General features: G+C 40.8%; 2 protein-coding genes across 2 annotated transcripts in view; one reads left to right on the forward strand and one right to left on the reverse strand.

Annotated features, from left to right (window-relative positions):
• Nucleotides 1-8,594: 8,594 nt before the first annotated feature.
• Nucleotides 8,595-26,348, forward strand: part of OR56A1 (olfactory receptor family 56 subfamily A member 1) — a 53,560-nt gene continuing 35,806 nt past the window's right edge. Inside the window, 3 exon segments of the mRNA XM_067750111.1 lie at nt 8,595-11,246; nt 11,249-11,642; nt 11,644-13,150. Coding sequence (XP_067606212.1) covers nt 11,090-11,246; nt 11,249-11,642; nt 11,644-12,028 — 936 coding nt within the window. The 5' untranslated portion in view covers nt 8,595-11,089 and the 3' untranslated portion in view covers nt 12,029-13,150.
• LOC137231300 (olfactory receptor 52E5-like) lies at nt 24,510-25,449 on the reverse strand. Its single transcript, XM_067751795.1, is given in 3 exon segments — nt 24,510-25,147; nt 25,150-25,287; nt 25,290-25,449. Coding segments are annotated over 3 exon segments (936 nt in total).

Here is a 26,348-nt window from a genome sequence, read left to right on the forward strand (position 1 = left end):
AACTAAGGAGAGGCACAGAACTCAGAGAGGTTACCATCTTTATCTCATCCTGACTGTTCCAGCTTCTGTTACAAAAGGATAATATTCATAATGATACTGCTTATGCCCAGAAGAATCCTCACACACCTTCACACTCTTTATGGAAAGGCCAGGGCACTGAGGACCCAAGTGGAGGTAGATGTGGGGAATGAGAAGACCAGTAATGTGGGAAATGGTAAAGCTGATTGTCGTGGTATAGGGGACATTCTGTTTGCTCAAAATTATGTACCATACAGTCTGGAGCTGCACTCAAGGGCCTCAAATGAAGAGAGTATAAGTATGGCATATGGTTAAATTTCTGGATGTCACAATCTGGAGAATATGGGTGAGGAAACAATATATTATTGTAGTTGGTAGGCAGTGGTGTCATTATTTACATCAGTAGTAGGAAATTTAAGGTTTGGGGCTCATCCAGTAGGCGTACCCAAAGGTCAGACAAAATTCTTATTTGTAAAATTCCATAGACTGAAAGCAAGGGCCACTCTATTAAGAGGTCCTTAAACACTGGTTCCAGTGAGTAGATTCCAAAATTCTTAAAGGCCTTTGAAATGTAGATAGTACTAATCCATTGTTTTCAACAAATATGATCTCTGTTTTTGAAACGTCTCTTGACTGGTAAATTGAAGATATTGGATTTGAAAAGGTATTTATTATATGGCATTAGAGTATTAAAAAACTTGGTGAAAAGTGAGAGCTGGAAGGCTCTTGATTTCTTTAATTGCAAAAGGCAAGAAAAATTGGTTATAAAGTATATTTTAAGGAATTTCTTTAAAGAATAAGCAGAACTTGATTATCGGTTGGATATGTGAGAGGGAGAGAAAGATGACTATATTTTCATGCTGACACTTCTGTGGGTTTTATCTCCAGTCTTTGGTTTTTCAAGGAATATTGGCATAAGGTTCTCTTCTTATGAGTGAAGACAGAGATTGGGTTCCCCAGAGCCCAACATAATTAACCTGGAGGCCTGGTCATGTAGCTGTCCTTGCTTAACTCTCTAACTCTGTGAATAAAAGATTGACAGTTACATGTTCTTCCCTGAGACACTCATATTAATTCTGAGTACATATCCTATTGTCTGTCTCTGCACACAGGGAAGAAAATTTTGATAGACTCTCCACTTAAAAATAAATCTAAGGGCCATTCTTAATCTTGAAGGTCCTGAAGTAGTCACATCTCATTTGATTTCCCATTTCTACACACCACTGCCCTTCCTCCAGTCCTAAAATCTATTTTCTTAAAATTTCTTGGGTATATATATATATATATATATATATACATACATATTTAAACTTTTTATTTGATATCGGAGTATAGCCAATTAACAATGTTGTGATATTTTCAGGTGCACAGCAAAAGCGACTCAGCCATATATATATTTCTTGGGTATATTTTAGAGTCCCCAAATTGCTGTAACCTCAGGTTCCCCCAGAAGTGTATTCCCTTTTATTGTGGTATATAGTCCTCCTAAGATACCAAGTCTTCAGATGTAAAACATATCTCTCCTGGCTGTGGGTAGAGTAGAGGGCTTATGCAGTCACAAATCTAACCCTGAACCCAGGGAGGTGTCGGAGGTTGGATGGTGCTTTCATCTGTTTGTCCAGCATGATTATACATATTCAAGAGGGACTTTAGCTTTTAAATATGGAGTGACAAGTCTAGATTTATCCTCTCACTTGAAACAATAATAACAAAACCTGGACAAAATATATGAAACAATGGTTCTGAAGACAATGGACATTAGGCAATGGAGGATAGGAAACAAACGAGGTAAGTTCATTTTACTGGAGAAAGATTGTTGCAGTGTTCTGGAGAGGGATTCCAGGCCATGTCAAAGGGAGGGTGAACTTCAGCATAGCTTAACAGTCTTCCTGTGTTGAGGACATGGGAGTCAGGGGAGGCCAGTGCAGCTGGAATTCACAGGGTAGAGTACTGGAGAAAAGAGAATTGCCTAGAAAGAGAATTCCAAAAATCTATAGAGGGACCCCCTTAAGTATTCAGCAGAGTACTGATCGGTGCATGCATGTGTGGAAATTCTCCGAAAATATTTGAGAAAACAAAGACAAGAACTCACATAACCACCCCCAAAGGGAACTTGGGACAGACTTTCAGAGTTTTCTATTGAGACTTGTGTGCCAGGCCTTCTTCCTCTTTCATCAACTAGTCACTGGATGGGGGTTGCCCCAGGGAGGGAGCATAACCTTGGAGGAGGCAGCCCCCTTTCGCCAAGGGCGATGCACTGAGAGGAACACAGCCGAATGCCCTTGTCATTGCTGCAGTTCAGTGTAAAAGAGGAAGTGCTGACCAGCACAATACATCAAGGAAGAAAGAGGAGTTTTAAGGATCAGAATAAAAATGGTTAAATTAACATGAGTTTTATATGATACAATAATTTAAAATAATAAGCAATTTTTAGAACTAGTTATATGTTCAGTAAGATGTTCAAATATAAGATAAACTTGAAAAAGTCAATAGTTTTTTTTATACCAGCAAAATTATCTAAAAATATTAGAAATAAACATACCACTTACAGTAGGAAAAACTTATTAATAGGTAGAAATTGGCATCATAACAAATACACAAGACCTTTAAGGACATAATTTAAAAATTTGTTAATGTATTTAAGTGAAGATCTGATTAAATGTAGAGAAAAACAATATATGTGGGGAGGACACATGAACATTTTTAAGATGTCAGTTCTCCCCAGATTAATCGATAAATTCAATGCAATTTCAAGAAACACTCCAGCAAGATTTTCAGAGGAACGTTTGTTACAGTTTTTCTAAAATGTATATGGAAGGTGAAAGTTTCAGTAAATGGAAGAGAGTTTTTAAAAAGATACAAGTCACACCTTAGATTAGATAATAAAACATACTACAAACTCATGATCTATAAAATGGTTTTGCCTAAAAGGCACAGGATATAATAAAGAGTCTATAACAGACCCATGTATATAAGTTAAACAGATATAAATAATATCATATATATACATATATAAAATCTTAACATAGACATAAAAATAGGTGAAAACCACACAACAGATTGTTTACACCTGTTATTTCTAATGGGTGAGATTTTGCTGGACCTTTTTATTTTGGCCACACTGCGGGGCATGTGGGATCTTAATTCCCCGACCAGGGATCGAACCTGCGTCCCCTGCATTGGAAACGTGGAGTCTTAACTCCTGGACCACCAGTAAGTCCCTTGCTGGACTTTAAATGATGTACAATATCATAATCTGAATGCTAGAATGTCAATGTATTATTTTGTAATTGGAGGAAAAATTTAAAATGACTGTTGATTGGGCTGTATTGTTCAGAGTGAGATTCAAAAGATGAGTATTGGACTGGTGAGAAAAACCCATCAGTGTTTATAAGTAGAAAACAAATGTAAGAAGTCAATGAATTCAGGGACACCTTTTTTTTTATGGTAATGTATCTGATAAATAAGTTCCAAAGTGAGCTATCTTTATTCTGTAAAGACTGAATTTCTTTCCTTCATTGCACTTACATTAGTTTGCAATTCTACGTTTATTTTTAAAACTTAAAAAAGTTTTCCCTTATATTTTTTCTTTTTAAAATTTTATTTATTTATCTTTTATACAGCAGGTTCTTATTAGTTATCCATTTTATACACATCAGTGTATACATGTCAATCCCAATCTCCCAATTCATCCCACCACCACCTACCCCCCCCCCCGCCTCCCCCCCCCCCAGGGACACATTTAAAGGTCATCAGTTAGGAACTCATGGGAAACAGTAAAAATAAAGATGGGAGGAGAGGGAACTACAAAGCAGCCGTTTCACTTTTTATGGGCTTGATTGTAGCATCCCTTTTGAAATTTCAGTTTGGCCATTAGTCTGTTCTGGTGCTATCTCCGCACAGCCCTATTGTGTTCCAGGTGCACATCTCCCAGCACAAGACAATAGAGCTGTGCTAAGTTCCCAGCAGAAACAGCTCCTGCCCTGCTTGCCCAGAGTTGTTATCTATTTGTTCTCCTCATTTCTATCTATTACCGATGAACTCAATCCTCCAGTGCAATATAAACCATCAGGAAGTGCCATATAAGCAGCAGACGGCTACAATTACACCAATCCCAGACAGATTTATAAAGGGCACCAGAATAAGTTTCTGTCCATTTTCTAATGCAAGGTACCTCCCAGGCAGTTGTGTCTATAGGTGCATCAGATGAGACAAGAAGGAAATGAATTACTTATTGCCTAATTAAATTATTTGTCTAAAGTCAGTGGGAGCCTACAGACTAAAAATTCATATCTCAAATCATTTCTCTGTTGAACATATTCTTTGTCTGAAGTCTAAACTTCTCCCAAACTTTTCTCAGATTTATCCTTAATTTAAGAAATTATACTATATGTATCCCTCCTATAATTATTAATTACTTCACTTCTATGCATTTATTTTTCATGAGAATGTCATTTGCATGCAGTGGGCATCCCATGGCTGGGAAAACTGGAAATGCTTGAATACTCAGTTCAGCTTTTACTCAAAACTTAACCTTTCTTGTTTAAACTCCCAGTTTTTGACTTACCTCATTTTCATGGTTGACCCACCTCTAAAACTTAGATTCAAAACATCCTACTATCTGATTGTCACCTTCTAACTGCAGGCTCAAATTTTTAACTATCCTTAGTACAGTCACAATTGTTGGACCTAAAGATTACCAAGCCACTGAAAGAATCCCCTTCATTCTATTATATATCCCTCTCTTTACTTGACTTTATTCCTGTCAAGCTTAGATTCTATGGCCCGTCATTCAATTACGCTCTTGGAAATAATCTAACCTCCTTTGTTCTCACCCTCCATTGTAGCTGCTTGAAATAATGGAAAATGATTAAATCTAAATATGTCTCCTCTGTGGAAGGTTGAAGCTTTCTAGAAAAATATCCCATAAATAAACTTGTTGACTTCACATTAAATTTATCATCACAAACTTCAGATGTAAACTCAACAATACCCAGAAATCTTACTATGTGATACCATTACAGTAAATGGGTCCATATCCACCAGGTTATCAGAGAATCCTAAGAATTATATTTGATTTCTACATTGAATACCTCATTTCTAATGCATCTGTATATTTACTTGACTATTCTTCCAAAATTTTGCCACTCAAATTTATTTCCTCTACCACCAATCTGGTCCAGGCCACCATCTCTTGCCTGGACCAAGTAATAGTCTTCTGACTGGCTTCTCTGCTTCTACTCTTGTTTTTCTTCCCATTCATCATATCTCTATTCCTTAAGGCCTTTTTGATCCCACTTATCTAAAGTAATGCTCCCGTAATAATGCTCTATGATGGCATATGACAGGATTTTGTATATTTTCTTTTGTAAAATTACCAAAGCTTTCTGCATTTTAACTGTATGATCAAAAGAATAAAATTAAAACATATTTAATTAAGAAATAGAAAATATATTCATGTAGTTCAAAGTTTTAAAAATTAAAAAAGGTATTCAGTAAAAGTAATTCTTTCTCTATATTAGTATTATTTCTGACTGCATATAATAGTTTAAGGTGGCTGCTAGAAATTCAGGCATCAATCCTGTGCCTGTTCCATGTGGAAGCAGGGAGGGTAAATGACCTTCATGTCTCAGCTGAGTTAGTTCACATTAGAGAGTTTTCTTGGAAACTTTGTGAAATGACATCTACTAACATTTGGAATCTGAGAGGTATAGTACTTTGTCAGTATACATGAGTACCCAAATAAAATAATGTTTTTTTGTTACTAAGGAAGAATTGGGGCATTGGGGAAACAACCAGCAATCTCTAACATACCATTTTTACTCCTGTTTGCCAAGTTTGACACATTTGTCTTTCTCAGAAGGAATTACTCTTACAGGTTTCTTGTGTATCCTTCCAGAGGTAATTTGATTATATCTAAGAACATATAAGAAAGTGTATATATACATACACTTTTTTATATTGCATTCTTGGTATAGCATTACAAAATTATTTTGTATAGCATTCTATGTACTGTTTTTGTCACTTGCTTCTTTGCTAAACAACATATCTCAGAAATTACTCAAAGAAGTACATTTAGAGATGCCTATTTTCTTTTAACAACCACATAATTGGAATGAACTCTTGGTGAAAACAGGGATCATGTTTGCCTTATTTACCATGTACACAGTGTCTAATACAGTTTGTGGAGCATAGTAGGTAGTATTTGTTTGATGGATGGGTCACACAAATAGCAAATGTCAGAGCTAGGATTCAAATCTCCTTGTGATTTGTATGATTTTATTCCCATATCTTATCTACAACCTTGATGTGTTAAGTTAGATTGTCAGATTTCCTTATGTTGAACTCTCTCTGCAATTTTTAGGGGATAAATATATTTATCAATTAAACAAATCTTAACAGTTTTCCGAACTCTATGCACTAGGATTTTGTTTAGGATTTCAATAGCTATAGTCACATTTATCAGAATAGTGGCGACAGTGGGGATGAGTCATTTAGAACACAGACATTGGAGTCAGATTGATGTGGCTATGAATGGAGGCTAACTGTGTGACTTTGGGCAAGGCTCCATCTCTCTATCTATCCCCGACACACAGTAGGGTTAATAGTTTCTACTCCAAAGAGTTCCTCTTTCATATCTAAGAGAGATGATTCAATGAGAAAAATTAGATAAAGAACTTAAGCAGTTTAGGTTGCTCATAAAGCACTCAGAACATTGGAGTTATTATTGTAATAAAGACTCTATTGTCTCTTTCCTACATCTTCAACCATGTCTGTGAGTCAGGCTTATGCACCAGATCCCTGGTTTCTGGCTCCTCGGCAAGTTCTTACCTCAGTTTCAAACCACTCCATCTTTCATATCCTCACTTCCTACCTGCAGGAGCATGATACAACACAGTTCCCAAAGGACTCAGTTTTTTTTTTTTTTTTTTGCCATACGCGGGCCTCTCACTGTTGTGGCCTCTCCCGTTGCGGAGCACAGGCTCCGGACGCGCAGGCTCAGCGGCCATGGCTCACGGGCCCAGCCGCTCCGCGGCATGTGGGACCTTCCCGGACCGGGGCACGAACCCGTGTCCCCTGCATCGGCAGGTGGACTCTCAACCACTGCGCCACCAGGGGAGCCCTATCTAGAGTATTTTTAATTTCATTTATTGTGTTGTTCATCGTTGCTTGTTTCATCTTTTGTTCTTCTAGGTCCTTGTTCAATGTTTCTTGCATTTTGTCTATTCTATTTCCAAGATTTGGCATCATCTTTACTATCATTATTTTGAATTCCTTTTCAAGTAGACTGCCTATTTCCTCTTCATTTGTTAGGTCTGGTGGGTTTTTTTCTTGCTCCTTCATCTGCTGTGTGTTTTTCTGTCTTCTCATTTTGCTTATCTTACTGTGTTTGGGGTCTCCTTTTTGCAGGCTGCAGGTTTGTAGTTCCCGTTGTTTTTGGTGTCTGTCCCCAGTGGCTAAAGTTGGTTCAGTGGGTTGTGTAGGCTTCCTGGTGGAGGGGACTAGTGCCTGTGTTCTGCTGGATGAGGCTGGATCTTGTCTCTCTGGTGGGCAGGTCCATGTCTGGTGGTGTGTTTTGGGGTGTCTCTGGACTTATTATGATTTTCGGCAGCCTCTCTGCTAATGGGTGGGATTGTGTTCCTGTCTTGCTAGTTGTTTGGCATAGGGTGTCCAGCACTGTAGCTTGCTGGTCATTGAGTGAAGCTGGGTGTTGGTGTTGAGATGGAGATATCTGGGAGATTTTCGCCGTTTGATATTATGTGGAGCTGGGAGGTCTCTTGTGGACCAGTGTCCTGAAGTTGGCTCTCCCACCTCAGAGACACAGCACTGACTCCTGGCTGCAGCACCACGAGATTTTCATCCACACGGCTCAAAATAAAAGGGAGAAAATGTAGAAAGTAAGAAAGAAAGAAAGAGAGGAAGGAAGGAAGGAAGAGAGGGAGGGAGGGAGGGAGGGAAGGAGGAAGGAACGAGGGAGGAAGGAACGAGGGAAGGAAGGAAGGAGGGAAGGAAGGAAAGAAAGAAGATAAAATAAAATTATTAAAATAAAAAATAATTATTAAGAAAAAAAATTTTTTTAAAAAGAAAAAAGAAAACGGACGGATAGAACCCTAGGACAAATGGTGGAAGCAAAGCTATACAGACAAAATCTCACACAGAAGCATACACATACTCACAAAAAGAGGAAAAGGGGAAAAATCATAAATCTTGCTCTCAAAGTCCACTCCCTCAATTTGGGATGATTCGGTGTCTATTCAGGTATTCCACAGATGCAGGGTACTGTGGAGCTTTAATCCGCTGTTGATTAATTGTGGAGCTTTAATCAAGTTGATTGTGGAGCTTTAATCCGCTGTTTCTGAGGCTGCTGGGAGAGATTTCCCTTTCTCTTCTTTGTTCTCACAGCTCCCAGGGGCTCAGCTTTGGATTTGGCCCCGCCTCTGCGTGTAGGTCGCCGGAGGGCGTCTGTTCTTCGCTCAGACAGGACGGGGTTGAAGGAGCAGCTGCTTCGGGGACTCTGGCTCACTCAGGCCGGGGGGAGGGAGGGGTACGGAATGCGGGGCTAGCCTGCGGCGGCAGAGGCCGCGGGACGTTGCACCAGCCTGAGGCGCACCGTGCGTTCTCCCGGGGAAGTTGTCCCTGGGTCCCGGGACCCTTGCAGTGGCGGGCTGCACAGGCTCCCCGGAAGGGGGGTGTGGATAGTGACCTGTGCTCGCACACAGTCTTCTTGGTGGCGGCAGCAGCAGCCTTAGCGTCTCACGCCCGTCTCTGGGGTCCGCGCTTTTAGCCGCGGCTCGCACTCGTCTCTGGAGCTCCTTTAAGCAGCGCTCTTAATCCCCTCTCCTCGCGCACCAGGAAACAAAGAGGGAAGAAAAAGTCTCTTGCCTCTTCGGCAGGTCCAGACTTTTCCCCGGACTCCCTCCCGGCTAGCCGTGGCGCACTAGCCCCCTGCAGGCTGTGTTCACGCCGCCAACCCCAGTCCTCTCCCTGCGCTCCGACAGAAGCCCGAGCCTTAGCTCCCAGCCCCCGCCCGCCTCGGCGGGTGAGCAGACAAGCCTCTCGGGCTGGTGAGTGCCGGTCGGCACCGATCCTCTGTGCGGGAATCTCCCCGCTTTGCCCCCCGCACCCCTGTTCCTGCGCTCTCCTCCGTGGCTCCGAAGCTTTCCGCCTCCGCCACCCCCAGTCTCCGCCCGCGAAGGGGCTTCCTAGTGTGTGGATACCTTTCCTCCTTCACGGCTCCCTCCCACTGGTGCAGGTCCCGTCCCTATTCTTTTGTCTCTGTTTATTCTTTTTTCTTTTGCCCTACCCAGGTACGTGGGGAGTTTCTTGCCTTTTGGGAGGTCTGAGGTCTTCTGCCAGCGTTCAGTAGGTGTTCTGTAGGAGTTGTTCCACGTGTAGATGTATTTCTGGTGTAACTGTGGGGAGTAAGGTGATCTCCGCGTCTTACTCTTCCGCCATCTTCCCCTCGTCTCCTGAGATTTTGTATGGATAAAGTTAGTAATAATTTAAACCGAAGGAATTCAAGAAAATTCTTACTAACATATTCGGAGCAATAGAGTGGTTCTGTGTTTGTTTTAGGGCAAGGGCAAAAGATTTATTAAGTCAGAGACCTAGCCCAAGGTTTTCCCACTCACCAAGGGACAGGCTATCGAGGAGCACCTGCAGACGGTGGCATGAATAAGCCTCCAAGTTCCAACATGCATTTTGTGTCATGCCCAGTCCATCCTCTGAAGTCCACCACACAGACCCTCAGTGACCAGTATTTGTAGTAGTTTTAAAAAATATTTATTAAAATATTTTAAATTAAAAAAATTTTATTTTATATTGGAGTATAGTTGATTAACAATGTGATAATTTCAGGTGTACAGCAAAGTGATTCAGTAATGCATATACATGTATCTATTCTTTTTCAAATTCTTTTCCCATTCAGGTTGTTACATAATATTGAGCAGAGTTCCCTGTGCTATACAGTAGGTCCTTGTTGGTTATCCATTTAAAATATAGCCACCATTCGTAGTATTGATCAGAGCTTCTCCTTTCCCTTCCTCAGGATTCCCTTCGGCACTGCAACTCTGGTTAATTCTCCACTTTCACTTTCCTTCCTTGAAATTTCCCATCAGTGTAAACACCAAGGTCCAGGAACTAAAAAACCTTTTTCAGCAGGCTTTTGTTAAGTATCTATGAGGTGTTAGAGAATGTTGGTGTGTATAAATGAAAAGTGCATGTTATTTGACCTCAGATATTTGAGTCGGGTGGAGGGAGACAGAAGGGTACAAAATCTATGTGTAAAGGGCTACAAAGAAACTATAATAATAGTAGAAGTTGCATTCTCAATGAACTAACTACTTCATTTATCTTACTTTCCTTCTGAATTCATAATCTTTCCCCATTTCTGTCTTGCTCTTTTCTTTAATGACAAGCTTGAAACGAACCTTTTAGCTACATAGTCAGCCCTCCCTATTTACATTTCCTCACTTAAATCTTCAACTCCTTTCATTCTGGTTTCTATTGCCACCAGTCCAATGAATTAGTCATGTTCAGATCACTAATGATACCCTTTTAAAAAAGCTTAGTGGTGGGGCTTCCTGGGGCTTCCCTGGTGGCGCAGTGGTTGAGAGTCCGCTTGCCGATTCAGGGGACATGGGTTCGTGCCCCGGTCTGGGAAGATCCCACATGCCGCGGAGCGGCTGGGCCCGTAAGCCATGGCCGCTGAGCCTGTGCGTCCAGAGTCTGTGCTCTGCAACGGGAGAGGCCACAGCAGTGAGAGGCCCGTGTACTGCAAAAAAAAAAAAAAAAGTTTAATGGCCATTCATATTCTCATGTTATTAAACTTCTGCTTAGCTGACAAGTTGGTCCCGTGCTTGTCAAAATTTTCATTGAGAAAGCAACTTCTACATTATGCTATTGTTTTGCTTTTCTTACACTGGTACCATACTGAATTAATTTGTTGAACATTTTTAATATTGTAAGGTTACTACCTATTGTTATTCTTGAAGTCAATTAGATAAAATTACCTCTTGTATCTGCCCAAGAAAATAGTCAAGAAAAGACTTCTCAGCTCAAGATTCATTGGATGGCATCACCCAGCAACGACTCCACAGCTCCAGTCTCTGAATTCCTCCTCATCTGCCTCCCCAGCTACCAGAGTTGGCAGCACTGGCTGTCCCTGTCCCTCAGCCTCCTCTTCATTCTGGCCATGGGGGCCAGCGCCACCCTCCTGATCACCATCCAGCTGAGGCCTCTCTGCACGAGCCCATGTACTACCTGCTCAGCTTGCCCTCCCTCCTGGGCATGGTGCTCTGCCTCACTGCCATCCCCAAGGTCCTGGCCATCTTCTGGTTTGACCTCAAGTCCATCAGCTTCTCTGCCTGTTTCCTCCAGATGTTCATCATGAATAATTTCCTCGCCATGGAGTCCTGCACACTCATGGTCATGGCCTATGACCGCTATGTGGCCATCTGCCATCCACTGAGATACCCATCCATCATCACTAACCACTCTGTGGCCAAGGCTAGTGTCTTCGTTGTCATACGAAATGCCCTTCTCACTGTACCCATTCCCATTCTCTCTGCCTAGCTCCTCTACTGTGGGAAAAATGTCATTGCGAACTGCATCTGTGCCAACCTGTGTCCAGCTCTCCTGTGACAATTTCACCCTGAACAGAATCTACCAATCTGTAGCTGGTTGGACCTTACTAGGCTCCGATTTCATCCTCATCTTCATCTCCTACATCTTCATCCTAAGAGCTGTGCTCAAGTTCAAGGCTGAGGGGGCTGCAGTCAAGGCTCTGAGCATGTGTGGCTCCCACGCCATCCTCATCCTCTTCTTCAGCACCGTCCTGCTGGTTGTGGTGTTGACAGATGTGGCCAGAAAGAGCATCCCCGTGGACACCCTGATTCTGCTCAATGTTCTTCACCACTTCATATCCCTTGCCTTGAACCCTATTGTATATGGTGTTCAAACCAAAGAGATAAAACAAGGAATTCAGAAATTGCTGCAGAGAGGGATGTGAATATGTAAAATAGATTTCTAATTCTCTCTCCCCTTCCTTCTCAGTGATTTTGCCCAGACGTGAGCTAGAGAAAAGCCTGACCCAGGTTTCTTCCTTTATTCTTACCTATTTCAGGATGGGGTAGGCAAGAGGAAGAAACTCATTTTTCTTGAGTAATTGCTTTGAGCCTGGGCAATTATAGTGAAGTAAATTAATCTTCATAACATTCTTGTAGGTACTATTACTTCTATTTTACATAGCAGAAAAAATATAATTTTAAGAGAACAAACTGCTGGACATCATATATCTGGGAAGTGATAGAGCAGAGATTAAAATCTAGGCTCTACAGCCTGGTGTCTTTCTAGAGAAATGCCCCTTCTTGTGCAATTGAAGCTGGAGACCAGGCCTCTACCCTACTCTCCTTTGCCTGTGTTTTGTCCTTCTGGATGTCCATAGGTGTTTCCTGCTTGTACCTACTATTTTGAGAGCCAGGGGGTTCTCAGAGAAGGCAGAGTCCTATCTGACAAAGCATCTGCAGGACCAAAGGGAAAGAGCACTCATAATAATATAAAGCAATGCCAGCCTCCTACTATGTCCTACGCAGCCTCACAACCTTCAGGGAGTCAAGAGAATGAGGATACAGGTTGAGAGAGGGGTATGGAGGGGGGATACCAATGGGGTAAAAATTGGGAAATCAGGTCAGTGTGTTGACCACTTCTCCACGTGTTTAAGCTGCACGTGCAGTGAACTGAAAGTCAAGTCTTACTTGTTGACTCTTCCCAAGAGCTCTAGTTGAAGGTGGGAAGACACAGCACAGTGTCAGGTTTCTGAGTAACAGTGGGTCCAGTCAGGAGAAAATAAATCCCACTGGCTATTTTAATTTTTTAAAATTTATTTATTTTTTAGTTATTTATTTTTTTTGTGGTACGCGGGCCTCTCACTGTTGTGGCCTCTCCCTTTTGCAGAGCACAGGCTCCGGACGCGCAGGCTCAGCGGCCATGGCTCACGGGCCTAGCCACTCCGCGGCATGTGGGATCTTCCCGGACCGGGCCACTAACCCATGTCCTCTGCATCGGCAGGCGGACTCTCAACCACTGTGCCACCAGGGAAGCCCCACCACTGGCTATTTTTAGAGAATTTAAGGTAAGCACTTGATTAAATAAGTATTGCAGACTTGAAAACCAAAAAAAAACAAAAAACAAACAAAAAAAAAATGGAGGGGGATGCTGAGGTAACACAGAGATAGTACCTGCAGGAAGAACCTTATACTTGGAATTCCTTGGTGGTCCAGTGGTTAGGACTCCACACTTCCACTGCAGGGGTCACAGGTTTGATCCCTGGTCAGGGAACTATGATCCCATATGCTGCATGATGTGGCCAAAAACAAAAAACACTGGTCATTAAAAAAAAAAAGAACCTTATACTTGGGAAGCATTTGGTCATTAGGAGACAACAGGTTGGTGGTGGGCTCATTGAACTACTCTCACAACTCTGAGGACGAGTGCTGCCTCTGAATGCTACTAGTGTCACAGGACCTCCGAGGATGTGCCCTTACAGCCTGGACTGAGACCTCTGAGGTAGGACTCTATCCTGCTGGCGGTATCTCTTAGGGAGTTCAGTGAGGCTGATTTGATCCTGGAAGTTCTAAAGCCCAAACAAAACCCAAACCCAAACCCAAACAAAATCCAAAACCCAACCAACCAACCAACCAACCAATCCTGGAGGCTACAACCAATTCCACTGCCAGGAAGAAGAGTCATTGCTGAGGGAAACCGACGAGAGGAAGAGACAGGAGGGACCAAATATCCCCTCCTCTGCTTCAACCCTTCAGTCTTTCTCTGTTGCTCTCTGTAGGTGGAAACTAAGAGGGAGCCGGCTGACCAAGGGTCCTATAGTCTAAGTCCCAGCATCACAAGATGTTTAGCTGGGAGGGTCTAGGGCTGAGAGGCAAGAGTTAATTATTGGCACAGCTCCGATTGCTCGAGTCTGAAAACTTAGTACCACATGAAGGACAGCTATAGCAGAACTCTGCAGTACAGCATGCCTCCCAGTGAGACAGAGACAGAATCAAGTCCTCTGGTGCAGACAAAAAAGGAGACGTGACATAATGCTATAGGGGCAGCTTTCATAGTTAGGAAAGAATTTGGCATTAAGCCGGCAACAGGAATGGAGATCAACTGCCCCACCCTGTGGGGATTAAAGTAACTGCAACTCAATGCTGATGTGGGTTCCAGGGGCAGATTCTTCTAAAGCCACACTCAATAACAGTGGGAAAGAAAAATGACATCCATTTCCCTACAAGAAGGGGCTCTTAATGCCCTCAGACATGCTTCTTATTTACTCAAGGCAGAGCCACAGGTATGATTCAGTATTTATCATTTTTTTAAAAAGAAATTCTTTAATAGGAATTCTCTCCATCTCATGGTTGCCGGAAGAATTTTATGCACCACCATCTCCTACTGTCCCTCAGAGGACAGAAGGGCCAACTTCAATACCACTTGCCTAATGATACTAATAATCTCAATGTCCTTATATATTGATAATAATTATAGTAATAATCATGAAATTAAAAGCTTAAATATTTTGAACACTTGCAATATACCAGTGTTTGTGCATGATAACATTTAATTTTCATAAAAGCCTTCTGTGGATGGTTATAAAAATGAGTTTTAAAAAAAGATCTAACAGAAAGAATATAATTCATAGGAATATGGTACATATTGTCAAGGAATATTTTCAAACATCTGGTCTACTCTGTTGGTCTGTAGGAGTGCTTTCTCTACCTTTGTTATGCTTTCCCAGCTGCAAACCCAGAAAGAACTCAAATAAGAGTCTGTTAGTTGGACAAAATTCGGGTCTTAATTCCTCAGCTAGGCTTCTCTAGATCAATGCAAACAGCTGACATAATTATGAGAAGCTTGACTCAAACTGGGAGCACACGGGGATAGATACTACCAACTTGTTGTAGGGATTTGTAAGGATGTAGGGACCAACACACCAGTTGTCATTCCTCACAGTAACTAGCACAATTTTTGCACATCCAGGGGCTCAGTGAACATCCCCTTATTTACGAGACTGAAGTGATAAGTCAAGAGTTGACAGTGTCTACAGTGCATCTCTAGTTTCATAGAAGCAGGGCACAAACAGATATGCCATGTACATAAGGGTGGCTCTCTGCTCTGGTTCTAAGGAGAGAAGTTAAGAGGACCACAGGTTCTCACAGAATTGTCAAGCCCAGTGCAGGTGGTTCAAGGAATGGGACACAGTGGTCCTAAGGTAGGCTTTGGGGTGAATCTACATGTAGAAAAAGGGGATGGAGGAACAGGATAGTCAAAGAGCCCAGTCTTGAACGGAAGACACAACTCTGCTGTGAAGTTCCCATAGCATTAAAAAACGTGCTTAGTAGAGATCTCTGAGCACTGTCTTGAGTGGATAGAATGAATTAGCATAAACTGAAGGCATTTTAAGTTGGTGGGGTATAAATGTACAAACTTCCAGTTATAAATAAGTATCAAAGATGCAATGTCCAGCATGATGACTCTAGTTAAGGTATATTTGAAAGTTGCTAAGAGAGTAGACCCTAAAAGTTCTCATCACAGGAAAAAAGCATTTTTCTTTTTCTTCTTTTTGGTACCTATATGAGATGTTGGATATTAACGAAACTCTTGTGGTAGTCATTTCACAACATATGTATAACTTAAACTTATAAGTGCTGTAGGTCAATTATATCTCAATAAAACTGAAAGAAAAAATAAAATAAATAAAATGGTGGGATACAGATATTTTCTCAGTTTAACTGAGATCTATGAAGAATCACGGTGCTACAATAGGCTGACTATCATCCAACTGTCCTGGAAGGGGTGCACTAAGAACACGAGAAGGGGGGAGAAGTGACCTACTAAGGCCACTTACTTTACTCCCCGGGTTTGCAGGTTAGTCACATTTGCATGAGGAACACAGAGCCTTTTGAGAAAGAAGATCTGAAACCACTGAACACTGCTATTCAGGATCAGAGCAGATTTAAATAAAGATGCAGTGGCAAGAGAGAGCAACAAGTTCCCTGGAATTAAATTATCTGGAGGAAAAAGGGAGTCTATGCTGGTGACCAATGCCCATAACAAAGACCGAAGTATTGCTGAGAGAACAAAACTACGTTTTCCACAGTGGAGTTTGGGGACCTCTTAGTACATAGTCATCTGATACTCTACTGTGCTTTGGGATATATTCTAAGCATATGGGTGTGAAGGATGAGAGCTGTGACCTCAGAGGCAGACTGTGGAACCTCAAGGCTGTGCAGCCAGGGAGTCTAAACAGGATGGCGTTACTGCAAGGCGTAGAGAAACGCTTTGTTGCTGACATGTCAGTATTGCTGCCCTGTGGCTATAAGTAGGGATAGCAATACTTTAGTTCTCAACCTCTGCTTGTTTCTGAAAGGGGACTGACAACTCTGAAAAACTGGAGTTCCAACACTCAGGGGGAGTGGTAGTGAGTAGCTTCAAGAAGAAAATACTGTACTTCCTGCTCATAAGCACGTGGGGAGCTGAATGATTAATTTTAAAAATAAAAGGGATATAATTTATTCTCTGGTTTCCTTTTTTCTTTTTTCTTCTGGTTTCCTTTTTTTCAGTGACATTTAAAAACAATGTTAAATCAATAGCATGAATCAGGTATTCACAAGGGTATATTGTATTATTATATTTAATAAGATGTTATATTAGTAGTATTTTGCTAAGGACTGTATGTAATAACAACATTTATTTATTTCTTCATCTGCGCATCCAAAATTTAGTTATTGAGTGCTTCATGTGTGATGAGCACAGTAGTGATTAGCATAGATGTTACCAAGAGGTAAACTACTTTCAGAGAGATTATGGTCAAAATAGCCCATGAATTATCATTATTCCCAATTTTGCAGGCTAGGCAACTGAGTAAAAAGATAAAATTCTAATGGTCATTCAACTAACAGGGACAAGGATGAAGAGAGATAAATTAGGCATATTTGCTACTAAATCTACTTTTCCTATTGTCTAGGGATTGAGCTACACTTTTTGACTTCAATTAGATAGATGTGTAGTTTTCTGAAGTTTTTCATGTTCCAGATTATAGATATAGATAGTGGACATCAAAACCCGTCATGTATTGAATTAGTAAATACACGTAAAGTTAGTTACTACAATAAAGGTATCACAGGAACTTAGGATAGTATAAGTTTACTTCTCATCCACATCCTGATTTCAGTGCATGCGGGCTTTGCTTCATGTCAACATTTAGGGACCTATGCTTCTATCATATGTGGGTATTCCACATTAGCCTTTGAGACCTCCACAGGTCCTTTTGAATCTGACTGTCACAGCGAAGGGAGAGAAAGTGCAGGATCTTGTGGGATGTTTCAGGGGCCAATCTGGGAGAGATTTACATCATTTTCTCTATCATTCCATTGACCAGAATCCTCACATAAATCTAGCTGCCTAGAGGAGAGGCCAGGTGACTAAATATTTATTTCTTAAGAGAAATGACAAAAGAGAGACTCTCACATGTAAAACGTTCATAACCTCTTCCCAAGTGAGACTACCCAAACTCTCATCTAGTCACTGTATGCAGCACAGAGTCCAAGATCTACAGGAGTGTGTGGTCATCTCCATCCTGATGTGGTTCCTCTTGGACCAATCATCCTCTTTCTCCCATTACATATTTTGCGTACCGCAAAAGAAAAAAAAATTAATGTTTTTATGTATGTACATAATTAAATTAAAAAGTCAGTGAAATAATTACTTTTATCAGTGTTTTAGACAATGAAACTGAAATATGGGGAGTTTAACTGCTCAATTCATACAGCTGGCAATAGCCCAGCCAGGATACTAAACCTGGCTTCCACACTTAAAATCCAAGCCTCTTTACACTGAAAGTGAGTGTCTGGAGGCTCTTTCCCAAGAGTATATGGCATATTGATCAATCTGTCACTCAGTGGAGAGTAGGAAGAATGAGGCATAATGATCATTATAGCATGTTTATTATTTGGTGAACTAAGCAATCCATTTGGCTAGGAAAAAAAGACTTTGCTGCAAAAGGAAAGTGAAGTGATGATACTAAGCAAGGTAGTATTTTCCCACAACAGGAAAAAAAATCTCAGAAATATCTTCTTGCTGATACTAGTTGGCTGGATAAATGTAGTACAGAACTTCTCAGACTCCTTTTAAGTCAGTAGTGTATCTGGGAAGTCAAGGAGACTGCTCTCACCTCAGCCATGAGGAAGCAAGACCCATGGGCCCATAAATACCCTCCTTGGGCTCAATCTACAGACAAATGAATATTTACTTTTTCCCAAGTATGTGTCTAAGAAAAGGCTCAGCCTATTTCTCAAGCAGGACACAGTTCTTAATTCTATTATAAACATCCAAGTAAATGTAATAGATTCAGTGACTTTGTTGAGGAAATTCACCAAGGTCTGTTTGTCCCTAGAATATTGACTCCTCTAGTCTCCCTTCCCAATTATGTCCCAACAACAGTGCCTCCTGACAGACAACAAACTGCATAAACTCAAAGGCTGAGTAGAAAATCATTGCTTGTTTGAATCATATACGGGACTCCTGATGTCACCATGGCAGAATGGCAAGACAGGTCTCAGGAATACATTTAGATGGTCCTGGGCAGGGGACTGGGTCTGGGGAAGGATTCAAATCCCTGCATTCCATCCATTGAACTTCTATCCCTGAGATGCAGCTTACTGACGTTCCACCCAGTGCCTTCTCTTCCTTCCTACCACAGGTGATGGGGAATCACTGGAAAACATGGAAGTGATCTAAAAGTGTCCCTTTGCCTCTCTCTCTTATGAGTCTAAAATAAAAGATGGTGAATTATTTAATAAAACATCTGTAAGAGGCAAACAAGATGTAGATCAGTCTCTAGGGCAGACAGTGTCTCAGAGAGACCAGGAGAACCACAGAAACCTCCAGAGGTTCTCCTACCACTTCTCACCATTCTCACTCCACAAGTTGGATTGTAGCTTGGCAATCAATGTATATATATGATAGAGTCGAGGCTAATTTTTCCGAACAGAATTCTTTTTCCTCGTAAACACAAATAAATTTACATTTTCAGACATATCTACAATTGTGTGAGGCTATAAGACTAAGCCTGTCCAAGGGAATGGCATGCAGCTCTTCCAGGAATGGCTTTTACCACCTCCTTGATGCCCTCTGCACTCTATCCGCCTCCTCTGCTTAGTTGCAGATAATCCACTGGAAGACACGAACCCATGGAAAATGGTGGAACCACACAGTGGAGGAGGCTAGGACACTGAGTGACTGCAAGGAAGAGAGCTTTCCCCTTCCACATTGCATTGGACTGGATGTTATTAAAAAATATAAAATTGTTTTGTGTTAAAACACTGACAAATTGGAATTGATTTTTTGATAGCTGGAAGGTTATTCTAACTAAGGCTGCAGACAATGAGAAAATTGACATCCAGTGCTAGAAAGATCACCTAACAAGTTGACCTGTCTACTAAATGGCAATTCTAGGGAAAAGGTTGAAAGAATTCAAAATAGTTATGTGTGTTTGAGATTGTTGATTTCACTTGACAAGTTATTATGAGAAATAAATGAGGTTAGCAGAAAGTTAGCTGGTTTTCAAGCAGAAATGAATCATAATACATAAAGGCCATAAATATAAAGCCTTGAAGAATTTTCCTAGTACTTGGGAAGTCAAAGGTTAAGAGAAAGATTTAGAATGCCTTTAAGTAACAGACTCACAGAAAGCATCCCTGAGAAGAGACTACGTTATGTGGATAGCTGTCCTACTAAAGTCTGATAGCCTTAGGTAGACACAATTATGTAGAAAAGCAGTGGCATGGGGAAAGCAAAAAGACATTAAAAAAAGGAAAAAAAAAAAAATTTTACCTAAGAAAATCTTTGTTAAGTTTCGAGAGGGTTCATTGCCAAAGAAACATGAGCTAGGCTTTTAAAAATGCTTTTGATTAAAAATTAAAACAATTTTTAATATTTTACAGACATGAAGCAGTCTCCATATGTAGTATCTGCAAAAGAAGTCACATTCTCCAATGTCTGCTTCATATAAGGCAATGGGGGACATTGAAGAAGGTACAATCCCACATATGCAGAAAAAGGGACATAGAAAACAATGGCCAGGAGAGATTCTCCCAGAGTCATATCCAGGACCTAGTCAGGGAACTTATTCTACTGTCAGGAGATAAAAGTATTGCAAAGTATTGCCCCCAAAGTATTCCAGAATTACCACTGACAAGTTCTTGTTAAATGTATTCCATGTTTCACTTCAACTGGGAATCTTTTTGACTGGTATTCAGTTTCTGCTCCACCATTAAACGTGTGGTAGGAGGAAGATGACTGGTCCAAGAGAAACCACATCAGGACCTGATGGAAATGACCACACACTCCTGGAGATCTTGGACTCTATGCTGCATATAGTGGCTAGATGAGAGTTCTCTTAGCCTCATTTGGGAAGAGGTTACGTATGTTTTACATGTGAGGGTCTCTCATATAATTTCTCTGGAGAAATAAATATTTAGTCACCTGGTGTCTCCAGCTAGATTTATGTGAAGTTTCTGGCCAATGGAATGACAGAGAAAATGATGTAAATCTCTCCCAGATTGAGTCCCTACAACCTCCTACAAAATCTTGCACATTCTCTCCCTTCACTTGCCTGACAGATTCAGAAGAACCAGTGGCAGTCTGTAAGAGACAAGAACATGAAGAAGCCAACTAATGAAAGAAACATGGGTCTCTAAATGCTGATGTGAAACAAAGCCCGCATTCATTGGAATGGTATGTGGATGAGAAGTAAACTTCTATTACATTGTTACTGTGATATCTTTGTGGTAGAAACTAACTTTACGTGCATTGACTAATTCAATATATGTTGGGATGCGTAGGGCTCTGCCTTTGTTATTTACAATCTGGAGCCTGAAAAACTTTAGAAAACTACAAAACTATCCAGTTGAAGTCTAACTATGCAGCTCACTCCTCGAAAATGTAATAGGAAAAATAGATTTATGTAGCAAATGTGCCTAATGTCTCACTCTTGACTCTGGTCACTATTAATTAAATGATCATTAGTAATTTATCTTTTTGCTCAATTGCCTAATCTGCAAGATTGGGAATAATGATAATTCATGGGCTATTTTGAACATAATCTCTTTGAAAGTAGTTTACTTCTTGGTAACTACCTATGCTAACCACTACCGTGCTAATCACACATAAAGCACTCGATAACTAATTTTTGGTTGAAAAATGAAGAAATGAATAAATGTTACTATTATATATAATTTGTCCTTAGTCAAACATTGCTAATGTAATATGTTATAAAATACTGAGATTAAAAAAAATACTGAGATATACTCTATCCTTATGAATACTTGACTCATGTCATGGATTTGATATTGACTCTTCAATGTCAATGGAGAAAAGAAAATCAGAGTATAAACTGTTATATATCTTTTATTTTTAAAATTAATCATTAAAATCCCCACGTGCCTTATGATCATGAAGTACACTATTTTCTTTTTTAAGCTATCCCCTGACCCTCCACTAGCACTGGAGATCCCAGGAGTTTTCTGATTTCAAAGTTGTCAGTTTCCTTTCAGACACCAAGCAGAAGTTAACTGGAATCACTTCAGTATTGCTATTCTGGTTAATAGCCACGAGGAGGCACTGTTGAGTTGCCAACAATGAAGCATTTATTTACTCCTGGCAGTAATGCTCTGCTGTTTAGACTCCCCGACTGCCAGTCTTGATGTCCCAAGATGTGGCCTCTGAGGCCACAGCTCCCATCATTAACACCCATATGCTTAGAATATATCTGAAGCATATCACATGACTATGTACCAAGAGGCTCCCAAACTCTACTTTATGATATGTGGAATACACAGTTTTATTTCCTCAACAATATTTAGGTCTTTGTTTTGAGCATTGGTCACCAGGATAGATTTCTTTTTCCTCTAGATATTTAATTCCCAGGTAACCTGTTGCTCTCTCTTGCTACTGGGTCTTGATTTAAATTTGCTCTGTTCCTGAATACTGTTCAATGGTTTCAGATCTTTTTTCTCAAAAGAATCTGTGTTGCTCATGCAAATTTCTCATGCAAATTCAACAAACCTGCAAACCAGGGAGTGAGGTGGTAGGTCCCACCCTCCCCTTCTCTTGTTCTTAATACACCTTCTTCCAGTACAGTTGGACCATAGACTATAATAGCAAAGTGACTCTTAACAGATTTTCTCAGTTAAATTGACAAAACATCTACAGTCTACTAATTTCAAATGCATTAATTAATACTAAATCTAGCCAACCAAGACTGGGCTAATAGGACGTTTTTGGGTTTTTTTTGGCGGTACGCGGGCCTCTCACTGTTGTGGCCTCTCCCGTTGCGGAGCACAGGCTCCGGACGCGCAGGCTCAGCAGCCATGGCTCACGGGCCCAGCCGCTCCGCGGCACGTGGATCTTCCCGGACCGGGGCACGAACCCATGTCCCCTGCACTGACAGGCGGACTCTCAACCACTGCGCCAGCAGGGAAGCCCTAGGACGTTTTTTAATACTGTTGGAACTTCATGGCAGAGTTGAATCTGCCTTTTAAGATCTGGCTCTTTGAGTAATCCTGCCCCCCACCCCCACCCTGTCTCCTTTATCTGTACGTAGACTCACCCCAAAGCCTGTCTTAGGCCTATTGTGTCCAGTTCCTTGAAGCACCTGCACTGGGCTTGACAATGCTGTGAGAACGTGTGGTCCTTTTTAGCCTCTCTCCTTAGAACCAGGGCAGGGAGCCGCCCTTCAGTATGTAGCTTGTCTGCTTAGAGTTAGGGCTTGACTTCTATGGAACTAGAAATCCACTGTAGATACTATCTGTCAACTCTACACTTAGGCACTTCAATACCATCAGTAAAGGAATGTTTACTGAGCCCCTTCATGTGCCAAAATTGTGCTAGTTATTGTGAGGAATAACAGCTGGTGTCCCTACATCCTTTACAAATCCCTATAACAAATTGGTAGCATCTATCCCTGTGTATACCCACTTTGAGTCAAGCTTCTCATAATTGTGTTGCCATTTGCAATGATTTAGAGAATCTGTATTTTCTCTATTTTCTGATTTTGTCATCAGGATAATGTTAATTTTCTAAATAATTTTGAAAGCTTTGCAAATGTTTTAGTATTGCAAAACAGTTAATATAGTATAAGAAACATATGAAAAGTTATCATGGTCTACCATCTTACTTGGAAGAAAATCTGCAATGACTTATTTTGTCATCTTCCTTCATATTTTGATCTGTTTAGTTTTTTTCTAAATCTTGTTTGTGTCAATGTTGTAATTTCTATTTAGAAACTGATCATTCGGTCATTTTTCTTTATAAATTTACACAAAGTATCATTTTTTTCGTTTCACTTCCTCTCTTAGTTTACATTACTATTACTTTAGCCCTATTTGTATATTCCTTGCTCATTCTACCTTAAATTTCAGCCAGGGTCCCATTTCCAATTAGAAGCCAACTTCATGTTTTTGCAGCTCCTAGAATACCCAAAGAAATCAATCAATATCCTATCTAGCTTCCATACTCAAATGAGAATGACTTTATATTATGTCAGCAGTCATTCTATTTCATTCTGCCCTGAAGCTCACCCTAAGGAGAACCGCAGGGCATGAGGTTTCACTGAGTCCTCAAGCCCAGAGAAAGCCCTCTTAACTCTTCAGGCTTTATAGTTTTCTAAATGAAATGCTCTGACCAAGCTAAGGGCTGAGTCCCTAAAGACCCCCAAGCAATGGGATCATCTGGAGCTGGAGACCTCACTTCATATCAGTGACTGTATAGTAGGATTGGATTTAGTAAGTTAAATCTACAGGCACCAGAAGTAACAACCACACTAGAAATACATGTGTTTATTGGTTGTCAAACCTTTTTATGTTTCAGAAGCTGCAAAGATTTTCACAACAGTTTTTTTTTTTTTTTGAATTATTTTATTGGTAAGGATACCGAAGCTCAAAGAGGTCTAAGTGACATTCTCATGTACATCTTCCAGTCAAGGCCAGAGCCTGAATTTAAACCTGTATCTCATGACTCATTGTGCATTTCTCTTCCCACTATATCCTGCTTGGTTTTCATGAAATTCATCATTTTTATAGTCATGGACTTCAGCTTCTGACATGTGAATGAAGAGAATCCCCATGAGAAAGAAAAGTATTTAAGGTAGTTACTGGGGCCACTTTTTCAAACTTTTTTCTCACCTTAGGAATCTTGTAGTATCAGTGGGGTTTAAATGTGAGAATTTTTTGTTGTACTTTTCCTGTGGCAAAAAATAGAGTGATTATTTTGGAATCTTTGAGCTCTGCCTTCTAATGTGGTGTACATTATGACTAATAAGGAAAATGTAGTAGAGGATTACACGTAGAGGATTTTAACAAAAATATTCCAGTGTTTACTTCTGTTTTGATCTTATCATTCCACTGAATGATCATGGAAGATCCTCTTGGGGTTAAATATCAATAGCTTTTAGGGTTAAGCATCCTAAGTGCCCGCTCTCTTATCTGTTTTGTCCTGACCCCATAGATTCCAGGGTTAAGGGCAGGGGGAAAAACCACATATAGATTGGCCAGAAGTATGGGGATATAATGAGGGATGTTGTGGCCAAAGCAGTGTGTCATGAAGGAGAAGAGTGCTGGCAGGTAGAAAGCCAACATTAAGCAGACATGGGAGCCAAATGTCCTGAGTGCCTTGAGGCGGGCATCCCAGGACGGGAGGTAGAAGACTGCTCTGAGGATTTGGACATAGGAAAATCCAATCACAGAAAGGTCAATATATCCCACGGAAAAAGCAATCAAGCCATAGAAAGCACTGACCTTAATACTGGCACAAGCCAACTTTGCCAAACCCAGGGGTTCACCATAGGTGTGGGGGATGATCTGGGCATCACAGAAAGGAAGGCTTAGGATAAGGACTCTAAAAGGAGACACACACACCAAAGTCCGGACCATGATGACTATGCCCAGGATGGCTATCACCTTATTGGTGAGTATCATGCTGTATCTCAGGAGGTTGCAGACGGCAATGTATCGGTCTATGGCCACGACTGTCAGCACCGCAGACTCCAGGCCAGTGCATATATGGATTGTGTACATCTTGTGATGCAAGCACCAAACACAATCTCCCTGAGATTGAACCAGAAAACACCCAGCCTCTTGGGGATGGTGGCTGTAGACAGGCCAAGGTCAGTGCAGGCCAACATGGCCAGGAAGTAAAACATAGGCTGGTGGAGGCTGCTTCAGTCTGGATCACAAACAGGATGGTGACATTTCCCATGAGGGTTATTAGATACACTGCAAAGAAGGGGGAGCCAATCCAGATGTTCACATTTGCCAGCCTTGGAATCCCTATCAGAAGGAAGGAAGAAGGATGGAACTGTATATTGTTGGGGTGCAGCATATCTGTGGGAATTAGTTATAGACACATTTTTTGCAGGAGTTTTCTTGCTTCCAGCGAGAGAACATAACCTCTTTCAGAGCATGTTGCCTAGTTTCTGGAGGAATAGAAAATCTATTCTTTAATTCCATGATACAGCAGAGGAGACCTAGAGAGTGAATATGAGCCAGAGTTAAAAAGACACTCTCACTTCAAAGTATTTGCCTCATCTACACAGAAAACCATGTAGAAAATTTCCAAAAACAGCAATTCTGCACTTCACTTCTTATGGCTTTTTTCCCTTCAGTCTCTAAGGAAGAACCTACATATGGCTATAAAATAACAAATATTTATTAATTATATCTGTTAATCATGATGTAAAGCCTAAGCAAGATGGTGTGTGTGTGTGTGTGTATGTAAAATCACAGGACTTAGATTGAGGTGGAGGGTTTAGGGGAATGATACATTCTTGCAAAATAGTCCTGAAAATTAAGATGGTATGTGGATGAATAAACAACAAGTTCCTACTGTATAGCACAGAGGACTATATTTAATATCCTGTGATAAACCATAATGGAAAAGAATATGAAAAAGAATATATATATGTGTAACTGAGTCACTTTGCTGTACAGCAGAAATTAACACAACATTGTAAATCAACTATATGTCAATAAAATTTTAAGAAAAAGAACAAGGAATTGCTAAGTGAAAAACAAAAAAGAAGATGGTACATGGGAGGGAACCCAGTAAAGGTGGTGGATTGAATAGCTGGTGTTGGGATCTGAGCTAAGGAATGGAATTAAGAAATTTTGACATATTGGGAGACTATTCTATAATTCCAGTGGAACAATAGTCTCTCTCAGAACTATAAAGTCTTATTACTTTTCCCTTCTAGCACCCATCACCAAATATTTCTTAGCTCA

This window comes from Pseudorca crassidens, chromosome 9, assembly GCF_039906515.1.
Source record: "Pseudorca crassidens isolate mPseCra1 chromosome 9, mPseCra1.hap1, whole genome shotgun sequence".
Taxonomy (NCBI): Eukaryota; Metazoa; Chordata; class Mammalia; order Artiodactyla; family Delphinidae; genus Pseudorca; species Pseudorca crassidens.